Source organism: Schistocerca serialis, chromosome 4 (genome assembly GCF_023864345.2).
Source record: "Schistocerca serialis cubense isolate TAMUIC-IGC-003099 chromosome 4, iqSchSeri2.2, whole genome shotgun sequence".
NCBI lineage: Eukaryota > Metazoa > Arthropoda > Insecta > Orthoptera > Acrididae > Schistocerca > Schistocerca serialis.
In genome coordinates, this window is record NC_064641.1 from 300,690,041 (window position 1) to 300,710,990 (window position 20,950).

A 20,950-nucleotide genomic window follows, 5' to 3' on the forward strand; every position below is an offset into this window, starting at 1 on the left:
CTAAATTGCACACAGGTTCAACGTGAAATTCTGGTAGTGTATGGACCAAATGCAATGGCCTCGTCCAACCGTAGACAAATTGTGCCAACAGTTTGATCAGAGCCGCACAGACACGTACAGGATGGCGCAAGAAATGTGTTACCATTTTTTTAAAAATATAAACTTTATTTTCAGTACAATCTGAAAGGAACATATACTACAATGAAGAGCCGTCCGTGGAGATTTGTTCTAACTCAGCACATGCTCAATATGTCCACCATTTCCTTTCCTAACTTCCTTCAAACGAACACTGAAGTTAGTGATTACCCTACGCCACATGTCTTCCGTAATTTCACTGCAAGCTTGAAGAATAAGTCTTCTGAGCTCCATTAAATCACGTGGACGTTTCGGGAAAATTTTTTCCTTTAGGTACCCCCAAAGAAAAAAGTCACAGGGACTGAGGTCTGGACTATTGGGGGGCTACTTTTGTCCGTCATTGAAGCGACCTGGAAACCTGAGTGAAATGATCCGCATGTCCAAATGCTCGTGTAAAAACTCCAACACAGTGTTTGCAGTATGTGGCCTTGCTCCATCTTGCATGAACCACTGCGTTTTGAAGGGCAAGGCAGTAGCAAGAAGCCGTGGAAGGAAGCTATTGCGAAGCATGCTCAAATAACGCTCGCTGTTCACAGTTTCTTCAAAGAAAAAGGGTCCAATAAGTCCGTGGCTGGAAATTGCTGCCCACGCTGTAATCCTCGGAGCATAATGTTGTGGTTCATGAAGCACTTGTGGGTTTTCAGTGGCCCAAAAGCGTACATTTTGTTTGCTAACCACACCGTCTAAATGACAATGCGCCTCGACTGAAAACCAAACGTTGTTGAGAGTTTCTTCCCTATCCTCCGCCCACTGAGCAAAGAGGAGTCTCTGCTGCTTGTGTTCTTCAGTGAGCTTCTGTGCACAGGTCATCTTGTATGGGTACATATGGAGGTCACTTAAGAAAGCGTTGAACCGAGCGTCTGGATATTCCCAGTTGCACTACTGCCTTTCTACACGATTTCCCGGGACTTCTCTGTACAGCAACTCGTACCTCTTCAATATTCTCCCGCGAACAAACAGGCTTAGTCCGAGGTCGCTTCGCTTCCAATACTGTTCCTTCCTGTACAAATTTATCGTACAACCTGTGGATCGTCTTCTTGCAAGGGACCCATCGTGTGTTAAACTGTTGTCGAAAACGCCTCTGAGCCACAACAAGGATTTTCGTTTCATAAAAAAGTAACACAATTGCCGATCGTTGCTGTGTCGTTAGTCTTCCATACTGCTCACTAGTCTCCTAGCGGCAGTATCATGAATTACACGTCATTTCGTAACTCATTTGTTTTTCCAAGCTCTGTTGGCACTGCTGTAGAGATCCCAGCGTTATATCTAATGTGCGTCGTAAATTGTGAAAGAAACAATTGGTAACACATTTCGTGCGCCACCCTGTATGATGCTGATACCGAAAGAAGGTCAATGGCTTTGACAACAAACAGCAATGTCCAGCCAGTCGAGGAACTGATTCGCAGCAATCTTAGTTTTTCCGAACGTGAGGAAGTTCACACAGGAGCAGGTTTCTATTGAGGAATTTAACGACTGCTAGAATGTTCCGATCGTTACTCATAGAGACTTGATCACTAAGTTGAAAAATAGTGTCATGTGTGTATGTCACTGAAGTGTTCAACAGCATTCAATAAAAGTTGCTTAGTATAAATGTTACTTGGCATGCCATTATAATGCGCATCTGCCTTTTTGAGTCTCCATGTATAACAGTGTGAAAGACCAGGATGTAAATGAGATTCGAGAGAAGATGGAGGAGGAGGCTGGAAAAGGAGGCGGCATTTTGCCTACTGGGATTGTGACTTAAATGACATGCTATAAGAAACTGAGTTTTGAATGTTAACTGCCAACCATTTACCTCAGATGGTAATGTTAATGTCAGTTGCTATTTATGAAGGCTTGATATTCTGTTAGAGTGACTTAGACACTGAACACAGCACCTCAAACTGACTGTTTTCCTTTTAACTGATACAAAGGTATCTGTAATTGTTCGAGAGCGGTTACCCTTGTTGATCAAGTGCAACTGCAGTCTATAAGAAAATAAACTTTAATAATTTGCTATGCCGATCTCTTCCCAGGCTTGCAAATCAGTAATCTGTTAAACACTTTCAGTGTGTGTAGCAGTTTTCTAAAAACAACGGTGAAAGAAATATTTATGTCTAGATTCTACCACAGCCTAAGCAGAAGAAATTTCTCAGACTCATCTTTGTTAAAAATGTATGTGGGGGAAAAACTCTCCCAATCTGTACACTCTACCTGTAAAACCTATCCAAATAGCAGCGACTTATGTTAGGCAAAAGATCTAACACATAAGCGAGTACATAAACTTGTCAGCAGTGACCTGGATCCAGGAAATGACAGGTAGTCTCACAACAATGACAGAAAGTGAGGACCAGATAAGTAGTGGTGTAGAGTGGAATGACAGAAGAGAGTAGGAAATTACCAAACATAATAGCGCATTTTGATATTCTGTAGGTAGATAGGGTAAAAACAGGGAGTGAAAGGTTATTTACAAATAGCAGAGCCGAGATTGCCGTTACAAGAGTCTAAAGACATGAAACGGAAGCAGCAGTTGAGAAGAAATCTAAAGATTGGGCAAGCTGCAAAGGAAATACCCAGGAAAGAGAATCGAAGTAAACGGAGAAGAGAAAAACTTCGACGTTTGCCGAAGACATCGTAATTCTAACAGTTCTTGTACGAGTCATTTAACAGAATTAATTTTATCTTGAAAAGAGATTATAAGTTGGTCAACAAAAATTTAAGAAGGGAAATGGGATGCAGTCGAATTACATCAGGTGATGCTGAGTGAATTGAATGCAGAACAAAAATGCAGACTGGCTATACCAAGAAAAGCATTTCTGAAAAATTGGAAGTTATTAGAATATAACATAAATTTAAGTCTTTCCCTTGCAAAGAGTGAGATTCGGTGGATAAACTGATCAGACATGAATACAGGCTATTGAAATGCGCTGTTACACAACTTTTAAGGTCACATGGATAGGTAGCATAAATAGTGAAAAGACGTTGAATCAAACTGGAGAAAAAAATTATGGCGAAATTTGGCTAAAAATGGATTAGTTGACAGGAAATTTTCTTTGGTATCATTTAACAGGCAGTTTGGGGCAAAAGGAGACTGCAATAAGCAGGTTAAAATATATGTAAGTTTCACAGGTTATGCAAAAATGAAGAAGCTTGCACACGGTAGACCCTCGTGGAGAGCTGCATCAAATCAGGTTTTTACTGAAGATCAGAACACAAGCTACGTTTTATTTAATAATTTATTATAATACATTTTGTTGATGACAATAATGCAAAGCGATGTATAGAATCATATTTATGTGAATGTTTGTAATGATCCATACCTAAGACAAAAAACTGGATGATTTGCCCAAGAGAAAGGCACTCACAAATTAAGGAAGTCGCTGAAGCATTGGTCCACCTCTGACCATAATGCAAGCAGTTATTTGGGTTGACACTGATTGACAGAGTTGATAGATGTCCTCCTGAGGGATATTGTGCCAAATTCTGCCCAACTGGCCCGTTAGATCGTCAAAATCCGGATATCGTTGGAGGATCCTGCTCATAATGCTCCAAACGTTTCCGATTAGGGAGAGATCCGGCGACGTTGCTGGGCATCGAGGTTCAGTTCGAAGCGGGGCTCATCACTGAAAATTATACTCCATTCAATGAGATTCTAGGTCGAAGATGTGTCTGGGGGCGCCCCAGATAGCGATGAGCTACCATCCTAAATGTCGCCCACCATACGGCCCGCCAGCCAGGAGTCGTGGTCTGGGGTGCCATTTCTTTTCATATCAGGACCCCATTCGTTGTAATCCGCGGCCACCCTGCAGCACAGCGGTATGTCGGCGATATTCTACGCCTCGTTTGGTCACCCTTCATCGCAATCCACCCTGGACTTGCATTAGAGCACGACAGTGTACACCGACACATGCCGAGAGTTTCTACTGCAAACTATTTTGGCCTGCAAGGTCGATGTATATCTTTCCTACTGAGAACGTTTGTAACATTATACATTCATGTGCAAATATCCAACTGAACACGTTGCAGTAAGTAGTTCGTGCTGCAGTTCGGCGGCATCGTTTGTGTGTGGACATTAGTGGTGACCATTTCGAACATCTACAGTGATATCTTTAAGTTGGACTTTAAGCTACGCTTTCACCAAAAATGAGACAACTCTGTCAATTATTTTGCAAGTTATGGACTTTTAAACTGTGAATACATTATTTTTGACCCCTCTGTAGAGCGGCCCTAACGATCTAACTCGTCAGTTTGACACAATTTTCCACAATATCACTCAGAAGTACATCCAACGACTCCATTAATCATTGCCAAACAGAGTAACTATTTGCACAACGGTCAGAAGTAGACAAAGGCTTTATTGACTTGCTCAATTTGTGAAGCTCTTTCTCTTGAATAAATCAATTTTTTTTTTTGAAATTGTAATCATTTGTTTGTCTGTACATCACATCTACACATTTTCGTCCCATTCGGAAAATTGCTTCGTGGTTCATGTCTTTTTTGTCTTAAGAGTGTAGTTAGGACGTCTGTAGATTTGGTGCTGGATGCTGAATCGTAGCAAAATTTCTCGCTGTACTTTTATCACTGCAAATCTGGGTTTGACCAAGTGTAATCTGCGTATCCACATATCGTCACGAGCTCTGAGACTTGAGGTGCAATCCGTTTATATGCAAGGATGAATGAGACCTTTGTCCCATATTAACAGTTTTATTCACTGTAGAATTCCCTTCCCTTGCTACATATTGTGTGTGGACACTGGATGTCCGGTGTTAGGCTAGGAGCACAAAGAACAACACAACAGCAATACAGAGTGGGCGGGTGAGTCACCTGGCACTTGATGCACTGGTAGGCCTTGCGGTGGGCGGCGGCGACATGCGCCTCGAGCGCCTGCGCCGACTCGCACTTGAGGTGGCACTCCTGGCAGCGCGTCTGCTGGCCGCCCACAGCCGCAGCTGCAGCCGCAGCTGCCGCCGCAGCTGCAGCGGCCGCTGCTTTGCCCAGGCAGTCGGCGCAGACGGGGGGCTCGGCGTCGGCCGGCGCCGAGCCCGGCTTGAGGCACAGGCAGCACGGCACGTTGCCGCGCTGCTGCTGCTGCTGGCCCTGCTGCACGTGGAACTTGGCGTGCACCCGCACCTGTCACACAACCAGTAGCTCATCACTCACCTGTCATCGTATTCAAAGCACCGGGTCATCAGAAAGTCGGTATAAATTTGAAAACTTAATAAACCACGGAATAATGTAGCTAGAGAGGTAAAAATTGACGCACATGCTTGGAATGACATGGGGTTTTATTAGAACCGCCCCATATTGCTAGATGCGTGAAAGATCTCTTGCGCGCGTCGTTTGGTGATGATCATGTGTTCAGACACCACTTTCGTCATGCTTGGCCTCCCTGGTCCCCAGACCTCAGTCCGTGCGATTATTGGCTTTGGGGTTACCTGAAGTCGCAAGTGTATCGTGATCGACCGACATCTCTAGGGATGCTGACAGACAACATCCGACGCCAATGCCTCACCATATCTCCGGACATGCTTTGCAGTGCTGTTCACAACATTATTCTCCGACTACAGCTATTGTTGAGGAATGATGGCGGACATATTGAGCATTTCCTATAAAGAACATAATGTTTGCTTTGTCTTACTATGTTATGCTAATTATTGCTATTCTGATCAAATGAAGCGCCATCTGTCGGACATTTTTTGAACTTTTGTATTTTTTTGGTTCTAATAAAACCCCATGTCATTCCAAGCATGTGTGTCAATTTGTACCTCTCTATCTACATTATTCCGTGATTTATTCAGTTTTCAAATGTATACTGACTTTTTGATCACCTGGTGGTTTAGGTGATATTTTCGCCATTTTGCATTAAACTTTTGTTTGGTTCGTTTTAAACGTGGTCTAATCGGTCGTGAAATAGAAAACACAGCAAAAATCAAATACATTTTATCTGCAACATCTTCCAGCTACTTCTCTCCAAAGTCGCCGCTCCGACTTAGATATCCATTGTAGACCGATACGAGGGTCGCTTCACGAGTCATTGCAACTATGGTACACCTTGTCAATATGTCGCACCACCATAATCGCAGTAAATGCATTCTAAAGCCAGCGGCAAGCTCTACCGAAATCAACCGACAGACAGCGACCGCATTCGAAGATAACTCGGTACCAATACCTGAAACATTCAGTGTGAACTTGGCCCTGCTACAAGATGCATCCTTCCTCACCAGCCCTACTCACCAGATCTCAGTATATGTGACTTGCCGCGCGATATTAGCCGAGCGGTCTAGGACGTTGCAGTCATGAACTGTGCGGCTGATCCCGGCGGAGGTTCGAGTCCTCCCTCTGTGAGTGTCAGTGTGTGTGTGTGTGTGTGTGTGTGTGTGTGTGTGTGTCCTTAGAATAATTTAGGTTAAGTAGTGTGTAAGCTTAGGGGACTGATGACCTTATCAGTTAAGTCCCTTACGAGCAAAATGGCTCTGAGCACTATGGGACTTAGTCCCTTAAGATTTCACACACATTTGAACATTTTTCCATGCGACTTCGACCTCATTTCACAGCTGAAGAAACCATCGCATGAGAGGTGCTTTCCAAACAGCGCGGATTTCGTCACGGCATTTCGACGGCACACATTGATCGCAATGCCAATGGAATTCAACGCCTTCCTCGTCGTTGGCCGGCTGGGGTGGCCGAGCGGTTCTAGGCGCTCAGTCCGGAACCGCGCGACTGCTACGGTCGCAGGTTCGAATCCTGCCTCGGGCATGGATGTGTGTGATGTCCTTAGGTTAGTTAGGTTTAAGTAGTTCTAAGTTCTAGGGGACTGATGACCACAGCTGTTAAGTCCCATAGTGCTCAGAGCCATTTGAACCTCGTCGTTGGCGACGCTCTGGGGATTCACTGGAGGACTATTTTGGAGCACAGTAGCTGATTTTGATTCATTGTTTGTTCCATCTGTACGCGTGCAGAATAAATTTACACAGAGTTCCAATGCGTGTGTTTCATTTCAACCTCGTGTACTGGAACCCTACTTTTTGTTGACATTAAGACACACAGTACCTTACCGGTTCAACATACATCGAGGAATTCCCATAGTGTCGCATTACTGGAGATATATCATAGTACCACGACTTATGGAGTGACCCTCGCACCAGATTTTCAGTACGCAGTCACATGTCCTTTCCGCCAATTCTCGATGCTGGTCTGCAGCTCGTTGTCTGTGCCAAAATACTGTCCTTGCAGCCAGCGTTTCATGTGAGCAACGAGATGAAAATCAGAGGGAACTAAATCCGGGCTGTATGCTGGTTGGTCAAATACTTTCCAACGAAAACGTTGAGGAGAGTATTTGTTGCACCTGCAGTGTGCGGCCGACGGCTGTCATGAAGTACAGTGCTTTACAACATTCCTGTTCGCTTGTTCTGAATTGTCCTTCGTAGACAATTTTCTCGAATGGCCTGATCCAGTGCTTGACTCAGTGCCACACTGCAGTCTATTAAAGAAGACACAAGCATACAGAATAGGTTCCCAGATATGTGAGTGGCTCAACGACGTCTTAAGTAAAAGAAATCAATACGTTGTCCTGGACAGCGCGTGTTCATCACAGATAAGGGCATCGTCAGGAGCGCCCCAGGGAAATGTGATACGACTGCTGTTATTTTCCATATGTATAAAAACGATCAGGCAGACATGGTGAGCAGAGGTCTGGGGTTGTTTGCTAATGATTCTGTGGCGTACGGAATGTCGTCGTCATTGAGTGACTGTGGGAGGACACAAGGTGACTCAGACAAAATTTGTAGTTGGTGTGATGAATGCCAGCGAGTTCTAAATGTAGAAAAATGTAAATTAATGCGGATGAGTAGGAAAAACAAACTCGTAAGATTCTGGTACAGCATTAGTAGTGTTCTGCTTGAGAAATAAGTAAATACATTCATTAAAAAATGTCCTGTTTGACACAGTCATGTTGTTTCAATATCTGGGCGATATGAAATGGAAAGACCATGTGAGGATTGTGGTAGGGAAAGCGAATGGTCGACTTGGGTTTATTTGGAGAATTTTAGGAACGTGTGGTTCATCTGCACAGGAGAAAGCATATAGGGCGCAACTGCGACCTAGTCTTAGGTATTGCTTGGGTGTTCGGGATTCACACGCGGTCGGATTAAAGGAAGACATCGAAGCAATTCAGAGGCGAGCTACTTTATTTGTTATCGGTAGGTCAGAACAACAAGCAAGCATTACGGAGACGCTTTTGGAACTCAAATGGGAATTCCTGGAGGAAAGACGACAGTCTTTTCGGGGAACATTGTTGGTAAGGCGGGTGCCAGCTTGAGATTCATTGGGAGAGTCGTTAGAAAATGTAGTTCATCGACAAGGGAGGTGGCTTACAAAACACTCGTTCGACCTATACTTGAGTATTGCTTATCAATGTCGGGTTGACAGAGGAGATAGAGAAGATGCAAAGAAGAGCGGCGCGTTTCGTCACAGGGTTATTTGGTAAGGGTGATAGCGTTACGGAGAGGTTTAGCAAACTTAAGTGGCACACTCTGCAAGAGGCGCTCTGCAACGCGGTGTAGCTTGCTGTCGAGGTTTCGAGAGGGTGCGTTTCTGGATGAGGTCTCGAGTATATTGCTTCCTCCTACTTATACCTCCCGAGGAGATCACGAATGTAAAGTTGGAGAGATTCGAGCGCGCACGGAGGCTTTCTGGCAGTCGTTCTTCCAGCGAATCATACGCGACTGGAACAGGAAAGGTAGGTAATGACAGTGGCACGAAAAGAGCCCTCCGCTATACATCGTTGGGTGGCTTGCGGAGTGTAGATGTAGATGTATTGAGAGTGTTTAGAGAACCGGCATGACTTCAGAAAGATTCTACTGCCGACAGCGTACATTCGCATAGGGACCTCAAAGGTACGAGAAATTAGGACACGTACGGAGGCATATAGACAGTCATTTTACCCTCGCTCTATTTGCTAATGGAACAGGAAAGGAAATTACTAGTAGTAGTGCAGGGTACCATCCACCACGCACCGTACGGTGGGTTGTGGAGTGTGTATGGAGATGCAGATCCATACTAGCGAAAGAGTTCACAAACGTTTGCCAGTCTTCTACAAAACCCGGATATTCGCTCGAGACAATAAGTCTAGGAGCAAGCGGAAGCGTACATTGGGCAAGCTGCGGGCCGGCTGCGCACCTCTATGTCGGAGACGAGCGTCTGTCGACAGACGGGGCAGGGCGCGGGCAGCTTGTCGCCCGCGTGGCTGGCGAGGTGCGCGCGCAGGTCGTCCTCGCGCTGCAGCGGCGCCTTGCACGCCGTGCACGCCGGCGCGCCCGCCGCCACCTTGCAGTGCGTCAGCTTGTGCTCGGCCAGCACCGCCGCCGACGGGCACAGCTCGTCGCAGATGTTGCACTTGTGCTTGCCGGTCGCGCCGGGACCGGCCGCCCCCGCGCCGCCGCCTCCGCCGCCCACGCCGCCGGCTGCCGCCCCCGCGTGCGTCTTGGTGTGGTTCTCGAGCTCGGTGCGCGACTTGCACGTCTCGCTGCAGTAGGCGCACTGCAGGCTGACCGCGCCGCCGCCGCCGCCCCCGGCAGCGCCGGCCTTGGTCGCGCGCACGCCGCCCCCGGAGCCGCCGCCCTTGCGGCCGCTGCCGAGGTGCTGGTGCGAGTCCGTGGAGGCGGCGTCCTCCTCCAGGCGGCTACCCGCGCCGCTGCTGTCCGTGCTGCTGCGGCCGCCGCCGCCCCCGCCCTTCGCCTTGGGTGAAGACTTCTGAGCCAGCTGGCGCGCTATGGGGCCGTGCTGTAAAGGCTCCGGCGTCGCAGGCGCGCTTCCGTTCACCACCTGCAACCGCAAACCGAAGTCAGATCATCAGAGGACGGATTAGATGAGGTCGACGTACCTCAAAAAAATAACATCTGGTTGGAAGTGGTGGTGTAAGCTTTGATGTTGGAAGCTGTGAGAACACCAATCAACAAAAGCATCAACTCTATAAGAGCTCCAGAAAAATGGAAAAATGCTTATTATTAGTATTGCGCGCGCCGCTATCCTGTGATCTTGTTCAGAGCGCGCACTGTAATCGATTATAGTAGTTGTGTACATAGTTCCGCGTAGTCAGCGCGTACACAACTTTCCCACTAGAGCGCGCCCCGCTAAGCACAACAGCGCAGGCGCACCGCTCGTCCGTCTCCGCACTACGAGATGGCGCTGCCATAGAGACGGACCAAATTCTGCTTCCGCCGATCCGCGAATTAATATGTCACGCAGCCAATGAGATTGCTGCTAACGTAGGACCTTTTCTCCTCGCGGATCACACTCGCTCAGTGATACCTGAACGCGTGAGGTATTATAACGACTGTACAGACCTCCGATTACTCAGTCTGCATTAGTCTGTACCAGTCTATAGTCAAGTTTCAGTCTGCACCTAATAAGATTATCATATTCCTGTACATAGCCATGAAGATAAATGAATAGACACTTTGTCAAGTATCAGAGATATGTGAGAACCAGATTAACGTACCAAGACCAAAGGAACTTCAGATTGTCAATTGTACATAGCATCCAGATCTAAGTTATTTTTATGCTTGTTATTATTTTAATAAATGTGTGTGAAAATTAATCAAGTTCTGTTTAAAGTTGGTCACCGTCAATCTGCCGCTCTAAGCGTGCAAGTGGCATTTCAATCGTCTGACCTAACGGCAGAAGATAAACACGCCACGATAAGACCACGAGACATATTGCTGGCACTCGCCTACTTCGTTAGAGCGACAAGTCAAATAATCTGATGGTGTGTGTACCGAAGGTGTTACGGTACGCACACCACAATAGTGCGCTGTCCTGGTTGCGGGTGGTCCTCCGGTGGAGATTCGCTATGACGTCGCTGGCGTGTGTTTGCGGTTGCCGGCGGAGAGCGAGAGGGTAGTTGGTTTTCCCGGTAGTTCGCTCTGCCTGACCTGCTAGTGACTAGCGCTAAGGTTGTTGTGCCTCGCAATATGAACAGAGTGATCTGGGGCGGAGGCGACTCGCCGCTGTGCTGGCCATGCGGTGGTGATTAATTGGACTAGGCGTACTTGTTCTTCCTGCCTGTTTAATGTGGAGGTCCGGTGGGGTCCTGTGATATTCTGGCCTGGAGACAACTAGTTGCTGAATTTTGGAGTCGTCTGCCAGGTTAGGGTGTGGGCTCTGTCGGCTCTTCAGATTTTCCCCTGGAAGCTCCAGCAGCGGTTTCTGAACTTTTCTGATGTGGGACGGTGTTGTTGGAACTTTTTGCTGTGTGTGTGACTCGTTACGATATTTGTTGGTACTAATTTATTTGCTCAACTGGAGTCCTGCCCAGAGTTGCGTTCATGTATGGTACATTTGGCATTCGATGTGTTAGGTAAAGTCTGCCAAAGAAGGGCGGTTTTGTACAGTATATACATAGTGAATTACTGCTGCTTGGTATATGTGGTCTGTGGTCTTCTGGGACCTGAACATTATGATCTCGTCAATTTGGTCGTGTAACAGCATTTTTTTTAAATACTGTGTTAACAACTTGGTGGAATACTCGTATTTGGTGTCGTTCAGGCACTTCTAAGACTGTGGTTTGACTATTCATGTGCGCTTGGCTTTTATTGTTTCGTTTTAAGAAGCGAGAATTGTTTGAGATTTGTGTGTTAGCTTCCGGCACTTATTAAGAGCGCCCGAGTTAACGGCGCCGTGGTTATCATGTGCTGTCGGATTGTTATACTGTATTTTTGAATTTTATCTTGTGTTGATATTATCTGTCGTGTGTTGCAGAACATAACCAAGGTGCGTAAGTGATAGGCAGTTGTGGGAGGCTTGTCGTGGAGCTATCAGCGGTTTATTTCGGGGACCGTTTCTAGTGGGAAGGCTCCGAAGTGTTGAGAGCTCGCTCGTCTGTGATTGCGTTGGGAGTTGCCCTCGCCCTTTGGTTGTATCAAATTATTATTTTGTTATTATATTTATTGGTTGTGTGTTGCGTTTCTTTCATTTTATGGCGCCAAGCGCCATTATTTTTCTCAAAGTTTTTTATATAAATCATTTTAAATTGTAATGCCAAGTTAACTTATTATTGGATTTTGTCTTTCGGATAAACTCTAAAAGCACTATTGTAAAATGTTCTTGATTTTATGGTGGCAAGCCGCCATTATTTTTTTTTAAAGCTCACTCTTTAACCATTTGTTAAGTTTTGTAAGCTATATGAATTTGTTGTTATTTAAAAGTGTTTAGTATTGGCAATTTAGTAAATTGTGTACAGAGTCTGCTGTTTGGATATTATTGGGTGGAACTCATTGGATAGTTGTCCTATAAGAATACACATTCCAGTCAGCCAAAGGATTCTTCTAAGAAATACCAAATTGAGGTATTTGTTCTGTCAGTATTTGATATGTTTATGCATGCTTTTAGGTTATCCAAGTCTGCACAATGCGATCGCGATTCTTAAATAGATGTATTTGTTCTCTGTTTTCTATGTAGATATACTGAAGACGCCTAAATAAGGCGAAACGCGTCGTTGGAAAATAAATAAAAACTAAAATTGCAACCAATACCGTTTTTAACCAATACTGTTAAGCACTGGTTTGCTGTATGCCGCATACGGATTGGAAGAATTTCTATAGTATCTTATCCATCTGTTACAATAAATCCAATACATATTTAAACAGAAAAAATACACACTATCGACGCTACATAAATGTCACTAGAGAGAGGCACTTTTGACACTGCGGTTGATAATTGAAGAAACACTAAAGAAAAATCAAGACACATTCATAGGATTCATAGAACTGGAACCAGCGTTCGACAACATCAAATGGTGAAAGACGTTTGAAATTCTGACAAAGATAGGTGTAATTTATAGGATAACATGGGTAATATACAGTAAGTACAAGAATTAAGAATGAACAATAAGACCGGAAGACCAAGAACGAAGTGCTCGGATTAAAAAAGATGTACGACGGGGATGTAGTTCAAATGGTTCAAATGGCTCTGAGCACTATGGGACTTAACGTCTAAGGTCATCAGTCCCTTAGAGATTAGAACTACTTAAACCTAACTAACCTAAGGACATCATACACATCCATGCCCGAGACAGGATTCGAACCTGCGATCGTAGCGGTCGCGCGGTTCCAGACTGTAGCGCCACCCCGGCCGGCAGGGATGTAGTCTTCGCCCCATATTGTTCGATCTATACATCGATGAAGGAATGACGGAAGCAAAAGAAACAGTCAAGAATGGGATTAAAATTCAGGGTGAAAGGATATCAATGATAAGATTCCCTGATGAAAATCTTAAACATGGCTGCGAAACAGCAAATGTGTAAATCTGGAGAAATTGAAACATCACCGCCGGCCGCTGTGGCCCTGCGGTTCCAGGCGCTTCAGTCCGGAACCGCGCTGCTGCTACGGTCGCAGGTTCGAATCCTGCCTCGGTCATGCATGTGTATGATGTCCTTAGGTTTAAGTAGTTCTAGGGGACTGATGACCTCAGATGTTAAGTCCCATAGTGCTTAGAGCCATTTGAACCATATTAAATGTAAATCTTCTCAGACATCTGTATCGGTATCTAAATGTTAATGCTTGAATCCGAATGGGGTCATGTAAAGTTAGAAACGGTGTGGGGAAGGTGGAGGGGTGCTATAGGATTCTGTTCTGGGTCAATCACTTTTTTCATGTATAGTATCTGATCAAAACCATGACACACATTAGTGGACATTAATAGGAGATGTATTCACTCTGCGTCTTTAGGACGACTTCAACTCTGCTCGGGGCATTTTCAGTCAGGTGTCCCAATGTCTATGGAGTAATGGCGGCCCATTCTTCCTCAAGAGCCGAAACCAAAGAAAGTAGTCGGACGTTGGGTCTGGAGCGAAAAACACGTTTTAACACGTCCCAGTGATGTTCCATATCGTCTCGGAACTTTTTCTCTCTTGAACGCAATACACCATGTTGTAAAATGTGTTCATAGCCTTCTGCATTTAGTGCTTACTTCAGCGCAATGAAGCCACCACAACTTAACCATGAAAAGCACTTACATAACCCAAAACCACCTCGGTGCTTCACTGTTGACACTAGACATACCGGCAGGTAATGTTCTCCAGCCATTCGCCAAACCCGAATCACTCCATCACAGGGTACAGCGTGATTCATCTCACTAAATCACTCGTTTCCAGTCATTCACTGTTCAGTAGTGTCGATCTGTACATCACTTCAGGTGTCACTTAGAGCACAGACTGCAGAAAAGTGTGGCTTATACGGAGCTGCTCGATCATTGTGCTCCCTACGCACAGCCATTAGCTAGGTGGACTGCTGGTACAACTTTGCAACTCACGAGCGTTCCTACCGCTGGTTTCATGCCTTTCTTTACAACCACCCTCGGCAGTGCTCGACGGTCCCTGACCGTCAATCTGAGCTCAGATTGTTTACTGGTGTAGATCCGTGTTACATAAGCTGGTGCGGGTTCGGGTTCGCTTTTACATAATATTTTGTCTGGCAATACAATATTTTAGCATAGAGAACCTGATGATGGCATAATGGTATGCCGAAATTGGTTGTCTGGACTAAATGAGAGATGAAAATAGAGCTGTTGGTCTAGTTATTGCTGGTTGTACCTATATCTATGTCGTCCCTCATAGTAAGGACGGATGAACCGCTCGGTTAGACGTGCGGTCTAACGCACGGCTTTCCGAATTGGGAAGGAGCGCCTGGTCCCTGGCACGAATCCGCCCGGCGGACTTGTGTGGAGGTCCGGTGAGCCGCCCAGTCTGTGGATGGTTTTTAGGCGGTTTTCCATCTGCCTCGGCGAATGCGGGCTGGTTCCCGTTATTCCGCATCAGCTACACTATGTCGGCGATTGCTCCGCAAACAAGTTCTCCACGTACGCGTACACCACCATTACTCCACCACGCAAACACAGCGGTTACACTCGTCTGGTGTGAGTCGTTCCCTGGGAGGGAGGGGGGGTCCACCGGGGGCCGAACCGCACAATAACCCTGAAAGAGTGGTTCGGTGTGTTGCGGCGGAGGGGTAAAGTGGACTGCGGTAATCGTCGTGGGGTTGTGGACCACAGCGGCTGCGGCGAGGACGGAGCCTCTCCGTCGTTTCTTGGCCCCCGGTTAACATACAACACAAAGGACGGATGAAGTGAAATTTTTTCGCTATGTCGAATAGCTTAGGAAACTGAGTATGTGTTTTATCACCTTTGGGACCACGGTCGTAACATACTTTTTAAATGAAATCATTGACAGCATCTTGTAAGTATTTTATTATTAGTTTATTTCACTATCGCGATTCAAGTGCAATGATGAAGATTGGGACCTATGGAAGGTATGGATAACGATTGGTTGGTTGTTTGGGTAAGGAGACCAGACTGCGTGGTCATCGGTCCCATCGGTTTTAGGGAAGGATGTGGAAGGAAGTCGGCCGTGCCCTTTCAGAGGAACCATCCCGGCATTTGCCTGGAGTGATTTAGGGAAATCACGGAAAACCTAAATCAGGATGGCCGGACGCGGGATTGAACCGTCGTCCTCCCGAATGCGAGTCCAGTGTCTAACCACTGCGCCACCTCGCTCGGTGGTGTGGATAACGAAGTACAATATGAGTTATCACAGTGTGTGGTGTGTAAATGAATCGTCCGGTAACAGCGTCTACGTTGCCACTGCGATAGATATACTCGTTTCCTGTTGGTTTTATTACGGATGTCATACCAAGTCGAACGAATAAATTGCTACAATCCCTTCTCTTTAGGGAAAATAATGCCGAGATGGTAGGGAACGCACCTGGTGGGTGGAGTGGTGCGTCTGCATATGCTTGTCGAGCAGGAACTCGACGTGGAAGGCCTCCCTGCAGACGGGGCAGTGGAACTGCTTGGAGTGCGCCGCCATGTGGAACTGCATCTCGAGCTCCGAGCTGAAGCTGAGGCGGCAAAAGAGGCAGCGGTGCGCGGCCTGCTGCGCCTTCCCGGGGGCGGCGCCGGCGCCGGGGGCGGAGCCGGGGGCGGGCGCCGCGTGCGTGGCGCGCACGTGCAGCCCGAAGTCCGCCTCCGACCGGAACACCGCCGCCGGGCAGCCCGTGCACCGGAACAGCTTGCACTCGTTGCTGTGCTTCACCGCGAAGTGCACCTGCAACGCCCACACACGCTCACGTCACACAGTGTTCCAGAATTCTTGTGGGTTCTCATTGCTTTCGCTTTTACACTGTGAACTATAGGAGAAACTTCTCCCTACGCAGCTCCTCGAACTTCTAACGTGTATCGGTAACATAGAGATTTAGTCTTGACATCACAATATCAGAGAATGCTCGTACGGACAAGGGTTCGAAAATCTTTCAGTACTCTATCCAATTCTTCTCGCAGTATTATATCTTCTCTCCCATTTTACATCTACATCTACATCTACATTGATACTCCGCAAGCCACCCAACGGTGTGTGGCGGAGGGCACTTTACGTGCCACTGTCATTACCTCCCTTTCCTGTTCCAGTCGCGTATGGTTCGCGGGAAGAACGACTGTCTGAAAGCCTCCGTGCGCGCTCTAATCTCTCTAATTTTACATTCGTGATCTCCTCGGGAAGTATAAGTAGGGGGAAGCAATATATTCGATACCTCATCCAGAAACGCACCCTCTCGAAACCTGGCGAGCAAGCTACACCGCGATGCAGAGCGCCTCTCTTGCAGAGTCTGCCACTTGAGTTTATTAAACATCTCCGTAACGCTATCACGGTTACCAAATAACCCAGTGACGAAACGCGCCGCTCTTCTTTGGATCTTCTCTATCTCCTCCGTCAACCCGACCTGGTACGGATCCCACACTGATGAGCAATACTCAAGTATAGGTCGAACGAGTGTTTTGTAAGCCACCTCCTTTGTTGATGGACTACATTTTCTAAGCACTCTCCCAATGAATCTCAACCTGGTACCCGCCTTACCAACAATTAGTTTTATATGATCATTCCACTTCAAATCGTTCCGTACGCATACTCCCAGATATTTTACAGAAGTAACTGCTACCAGTGTTTGTTCCGCTATCATATAATCATACAATAAAGGATCCTTCTTTCTATGTATTCGCAATACATTACATTTGTCTATGTTAAGGGTCAGTTGCCACTCCCTGCACCAAGTGCCTATCCGCTGCAGATCTTCCTGTATTTCGCTACGTTCTGAAGAGGGGCAGCAGCCTTTTCTGTAGTTGCAGAGGCAATAGTCTGCATGATTGACTGATCTGGCCTTGTAACACTAACCAAAATGGCCTTGCTCTTCTGGTATTGCGAACGGCTGAAAGCAAGGGGAAACTACAGCCGTAATTTTTCCCGAGGGCATGCAGCTTTACTGTATGGTTAAATGATGATGGCGTCCTCTTGGGTAAAATATTCCGGAGGTAAAATAGTCCCCCATTCGGATCTCCGGGCGAGGACTACTAAAGAGGACATCGTTATCAGGAGAAAGAAAACTGGCGTTCTACGAATCGGAGAGTGGAATAACAGATCCCTTAATCGGGCATGTAGGTTAGAAAATTTAAAAAGGGAAATGGATAGGTTAAAGTTAGATATAGTGGGAATTAGTGAAGTTCGGTGGTAGCAAGAACAAGACTTTTGGTCAGGTGAATACAGGGTATAAATACAAAATCAAATAGGGGTAATGCAGGAGTAGGTTTCATAATGAATAAAAAAATAGGAGTACGGTAAGCTACAACAAAGCATAGTGAACGCATAATCGTGGCAAAAATAGACACGAAGCCCACGCCTACTACAGTAGTACAAGTTTATATGCCAACTAGCTTTGCAGATGATGAAGAAATTGATGAAATGTATGATGAGATAAAAGAAATTATTCAGGTAGTGAAGGAAGACGAAAATTTAATAGTCATGGGTGACTGGAATCCCAGAGTAGGAAAAGGTAGAGAAGGAAACATTGTAGGTGAATATGGATTGGGGCTAAGAAATGAAAGAGGAAGCCGCCTGGTAGAATTTTGCGCAGAGCATAACTTAATCGTAGCTAACACTTGGTTCAAGAATCACGAAAGAAGGCTGTATACATGGAAGAACCCTGGAGATACTACATGGTATCATATAGAGTATATAATGGTAAGACAGAGATTTAGGAACCAGGTTTTAAATTGTAAGACATTTCCAGGGGCAGATGTGGACTCTGACCACAATCTATTGGTTATGAACTGTACATTAAAACTGAAGAAACTGCAAAAAGATGGGAATTTAAGGAGATGGGACCTGGATAAACTGAAAGAACCAGAGGTTGTTCAAACTTTCAGGGAAAGCATAAGGGAACAATTGACAGGAATGGGGGAAAGAAATACAGTAGAAGAAGAATGGGTAGCTTTGAGGGATGAAATAGTGAAGACAGCAGAGGATCAAACAGGTAAAAAGACGAGGGATGGTTAACAGAAGAAATATTGAATTTAATTGATGAAAGGAGAAAATATAAAAATGCAGTCAATGAAGCAGACAAACAGGAATACAAACGTCTCAAAAATGAGATCGACAGGAAGTGCAAAATGGCTAAGCACGGATGGCTAGAGGACAAATGTAAGAACGTAGAGGCTTATCTCACTAGGGGTAAGATAGATACTGCCTACAGGAAAATTAAGGAGACCTTTGGAGAAAGGAGAACCACTTGCATGAATATCAAGAGCTTTGATGGAAACCCAGTTCTAAGCAAAAAAGGGAAAGCAGAAAGGCGGAAGGAATATATAGAGGGCCTATACAAGGGCGATGTACTTGAGTACAATATTATGGAAATGGAAGAGGATGAAGATGAAATGGGAGATATGATATTGCTTGAAGAGTTTGACAGAGCACTGAAAGACCTGAGTCGAAACAAAGCCCCCGGAGTAGACAACATTCCATTAGAACCACTGATCGCCTTGGGAGAGTCAGCCCCGACAAAACTCTACCATCTGGTGAGCAAGATGTATGAGACAGGCAAAATACCCTCAGACTTCAAGAATATAATAATCCCAAGCCCAAGGAAAATAGGTGTTGACAGATGTGAAAATTACCAAACTATCAGTTTAGTAAGTCACAGCTGCAAAATACTAACGCGAATTCTTTACAGACGAATGGAAAAACTGATAGGAGCCGACCTCGGGGAAGATCAGTTTGGATTCCGTAGAAATGTTGGAACACGTGAGGCAATACTGACCCTACGACTTATCATAGAAGAAACATTAAGGAAAGGCAAACCTACATTTCTAGCATTTGTAGACTTAGAGAAAGCTTTTGACAATGTTGGTTGGAATACTCTCTTTTCAAATGCTGAAGGTGGCAGGGATCAAACACAGAGAGCGAAAGGCTATTTACAATTTGTACAGAAAGCAAAATAATGGCAGTTATAAGAGTCGAGGGGTATGAAAGGGAAGCAGTGTTTGGGAAGGGAGTGAGACAGAGTTGTAGCCTATCCCCGATGTTATTCAATCTGTATATTGAGCAAGCCATAAAGGAAACAAAAGAAAAGTTCGGAGTAGGTATTAAAATCCATGGAGAAGAAATAAAAACGTTGAGGTTCGCCGATGACATTGTAATTTTGTCAGATACAGCAAAGGACTTGGAAGAGCAGTTGAACGGAATGGTCAGTGTCTTGAAAGGCGGGTATAAGATGAACATCAACAAAAGCAAAACGAGGGTAATGGAATGTAGTCGAATTAAGTCGGGTGATGCTGAGGGAATTAAATGAGGAAATGAGAAAGTTGTAAAGGAGTTTTGCTATTTGGGGAGCAAAATAACTGATGATGGTCGAAGTAGAGAGGATATAAAATGTAGACTGGCAATGGCAAGGAAAGCATTTCTGGGGATGAGAAATTTGTTAACATCGAGTATAGATTTAAGTGTCAGGAAGTAGTTTCTGAAAGTATTTGTACGGAGTGTAGCCATGTATGGAAGTGAAACATGGACGATAAGTAGTTTGGACAAGAAGAAAACTGAAGCTTTCGAAATGTGGTGCTACAGAAGAATGCTGAAGATTAGACGGGTAGTTGACAAAACTAATGAGGAGGTATTGAATAGAATTGGAAAGAAGAGGAGTTTGTGGCACAACTTGACTAGAAGAAGGGATCGGTTGGTAGGACATATTCTGAGACATCAAGGGATCACCAATTTAGTATTGGAGGGCAGCGTGGAGGGTAAAAATCGTAGAGGGAGACCAAGAGATGAATACACTAAGCAGATTCAGAAGGATGTAGGCTGCAATAGGTGCTGGGAGATGATGAAGCTTGCACAGGATTGAGTAGCATGGAGAGCTGCATCAAACCATTTTTTTTTGAGGACTGAAGACCACAACAACAACAACAACTTTTCCCTTTCTACAGGATGACTACTATAACGTTTAAAAACTCCAAAGGGACGTGGGTGACGCTGAAACAAGTTATTTATTATCAGAGACATGGGGCCACAAATGCTGGGAAATATCCAGAATGTGGATGACAAATGTTGAACATGGAATGTTAGCGGATGATGTGAGTCACCGCACGTGCAGCGGTTGAGTCTATCAATATGTCGCAGCTGATCATCCCAAGTCAATTATTCCTGTCGGTGTGGCTCTAGGCCCATGTGCGCGAACTTACAGCGTGGGGCTCAGCGTTCGAGTCTTGCATGTGGCAATCAGTATTGTTTTCATCGCGTTGGGCAATTATGTGTACACATGGAGTTAAACTTTACTATTTCATTTACCGATCTTGTGGTCACATCCGATTTATTGCAAAGTAAAGTACAACGAAAACGTAGCATGTTGCGTCACGAATAAATGAGGATAAGCTTCCTAACTGCATCGCTACCAGTGAAGTCGCCACGTTTTCTTTACGAAATAGTCCCTAAACAAAAAAGTAACACAAATAAAAAAAAGCAAAATAA

General features: G+C 45.4%; 1 protein-coding gene across 1 annotated transcript in view; it reads right to left on the minus strand.

Moving 5' to 3' along the window:
- Nucleotides 1–20,950, minus strand: part of LOC126474406 (zinc finger protein 423 homolog) — a 283,023-nt gene that overhangs the window by 9,169 nt on the left and 252,904 nt on the right. Inside the window, exons 8-11 of the mRNA XM_050101875.1 lie at nt 15,869–16,210; nt 9,292–9,936; nt 5,098–5,244; nt 4,939–5,040 (exon numbers count right to left, since the gene is read on the minus strand). Of these exons, the coding sequence (XP_049957832.1) occupies nt 4,939–5,040; nt 5,098–5,244; nt 9,292–9,936; nt 15,869–16,210 (1,236 nt within the window). The remainder of the gene's footprint in view (nt 1–4,938; nt 5,041–5,097; nt 5,245–9,291; nt 9,937–15,868; nt 16,211–20,950) is intronic.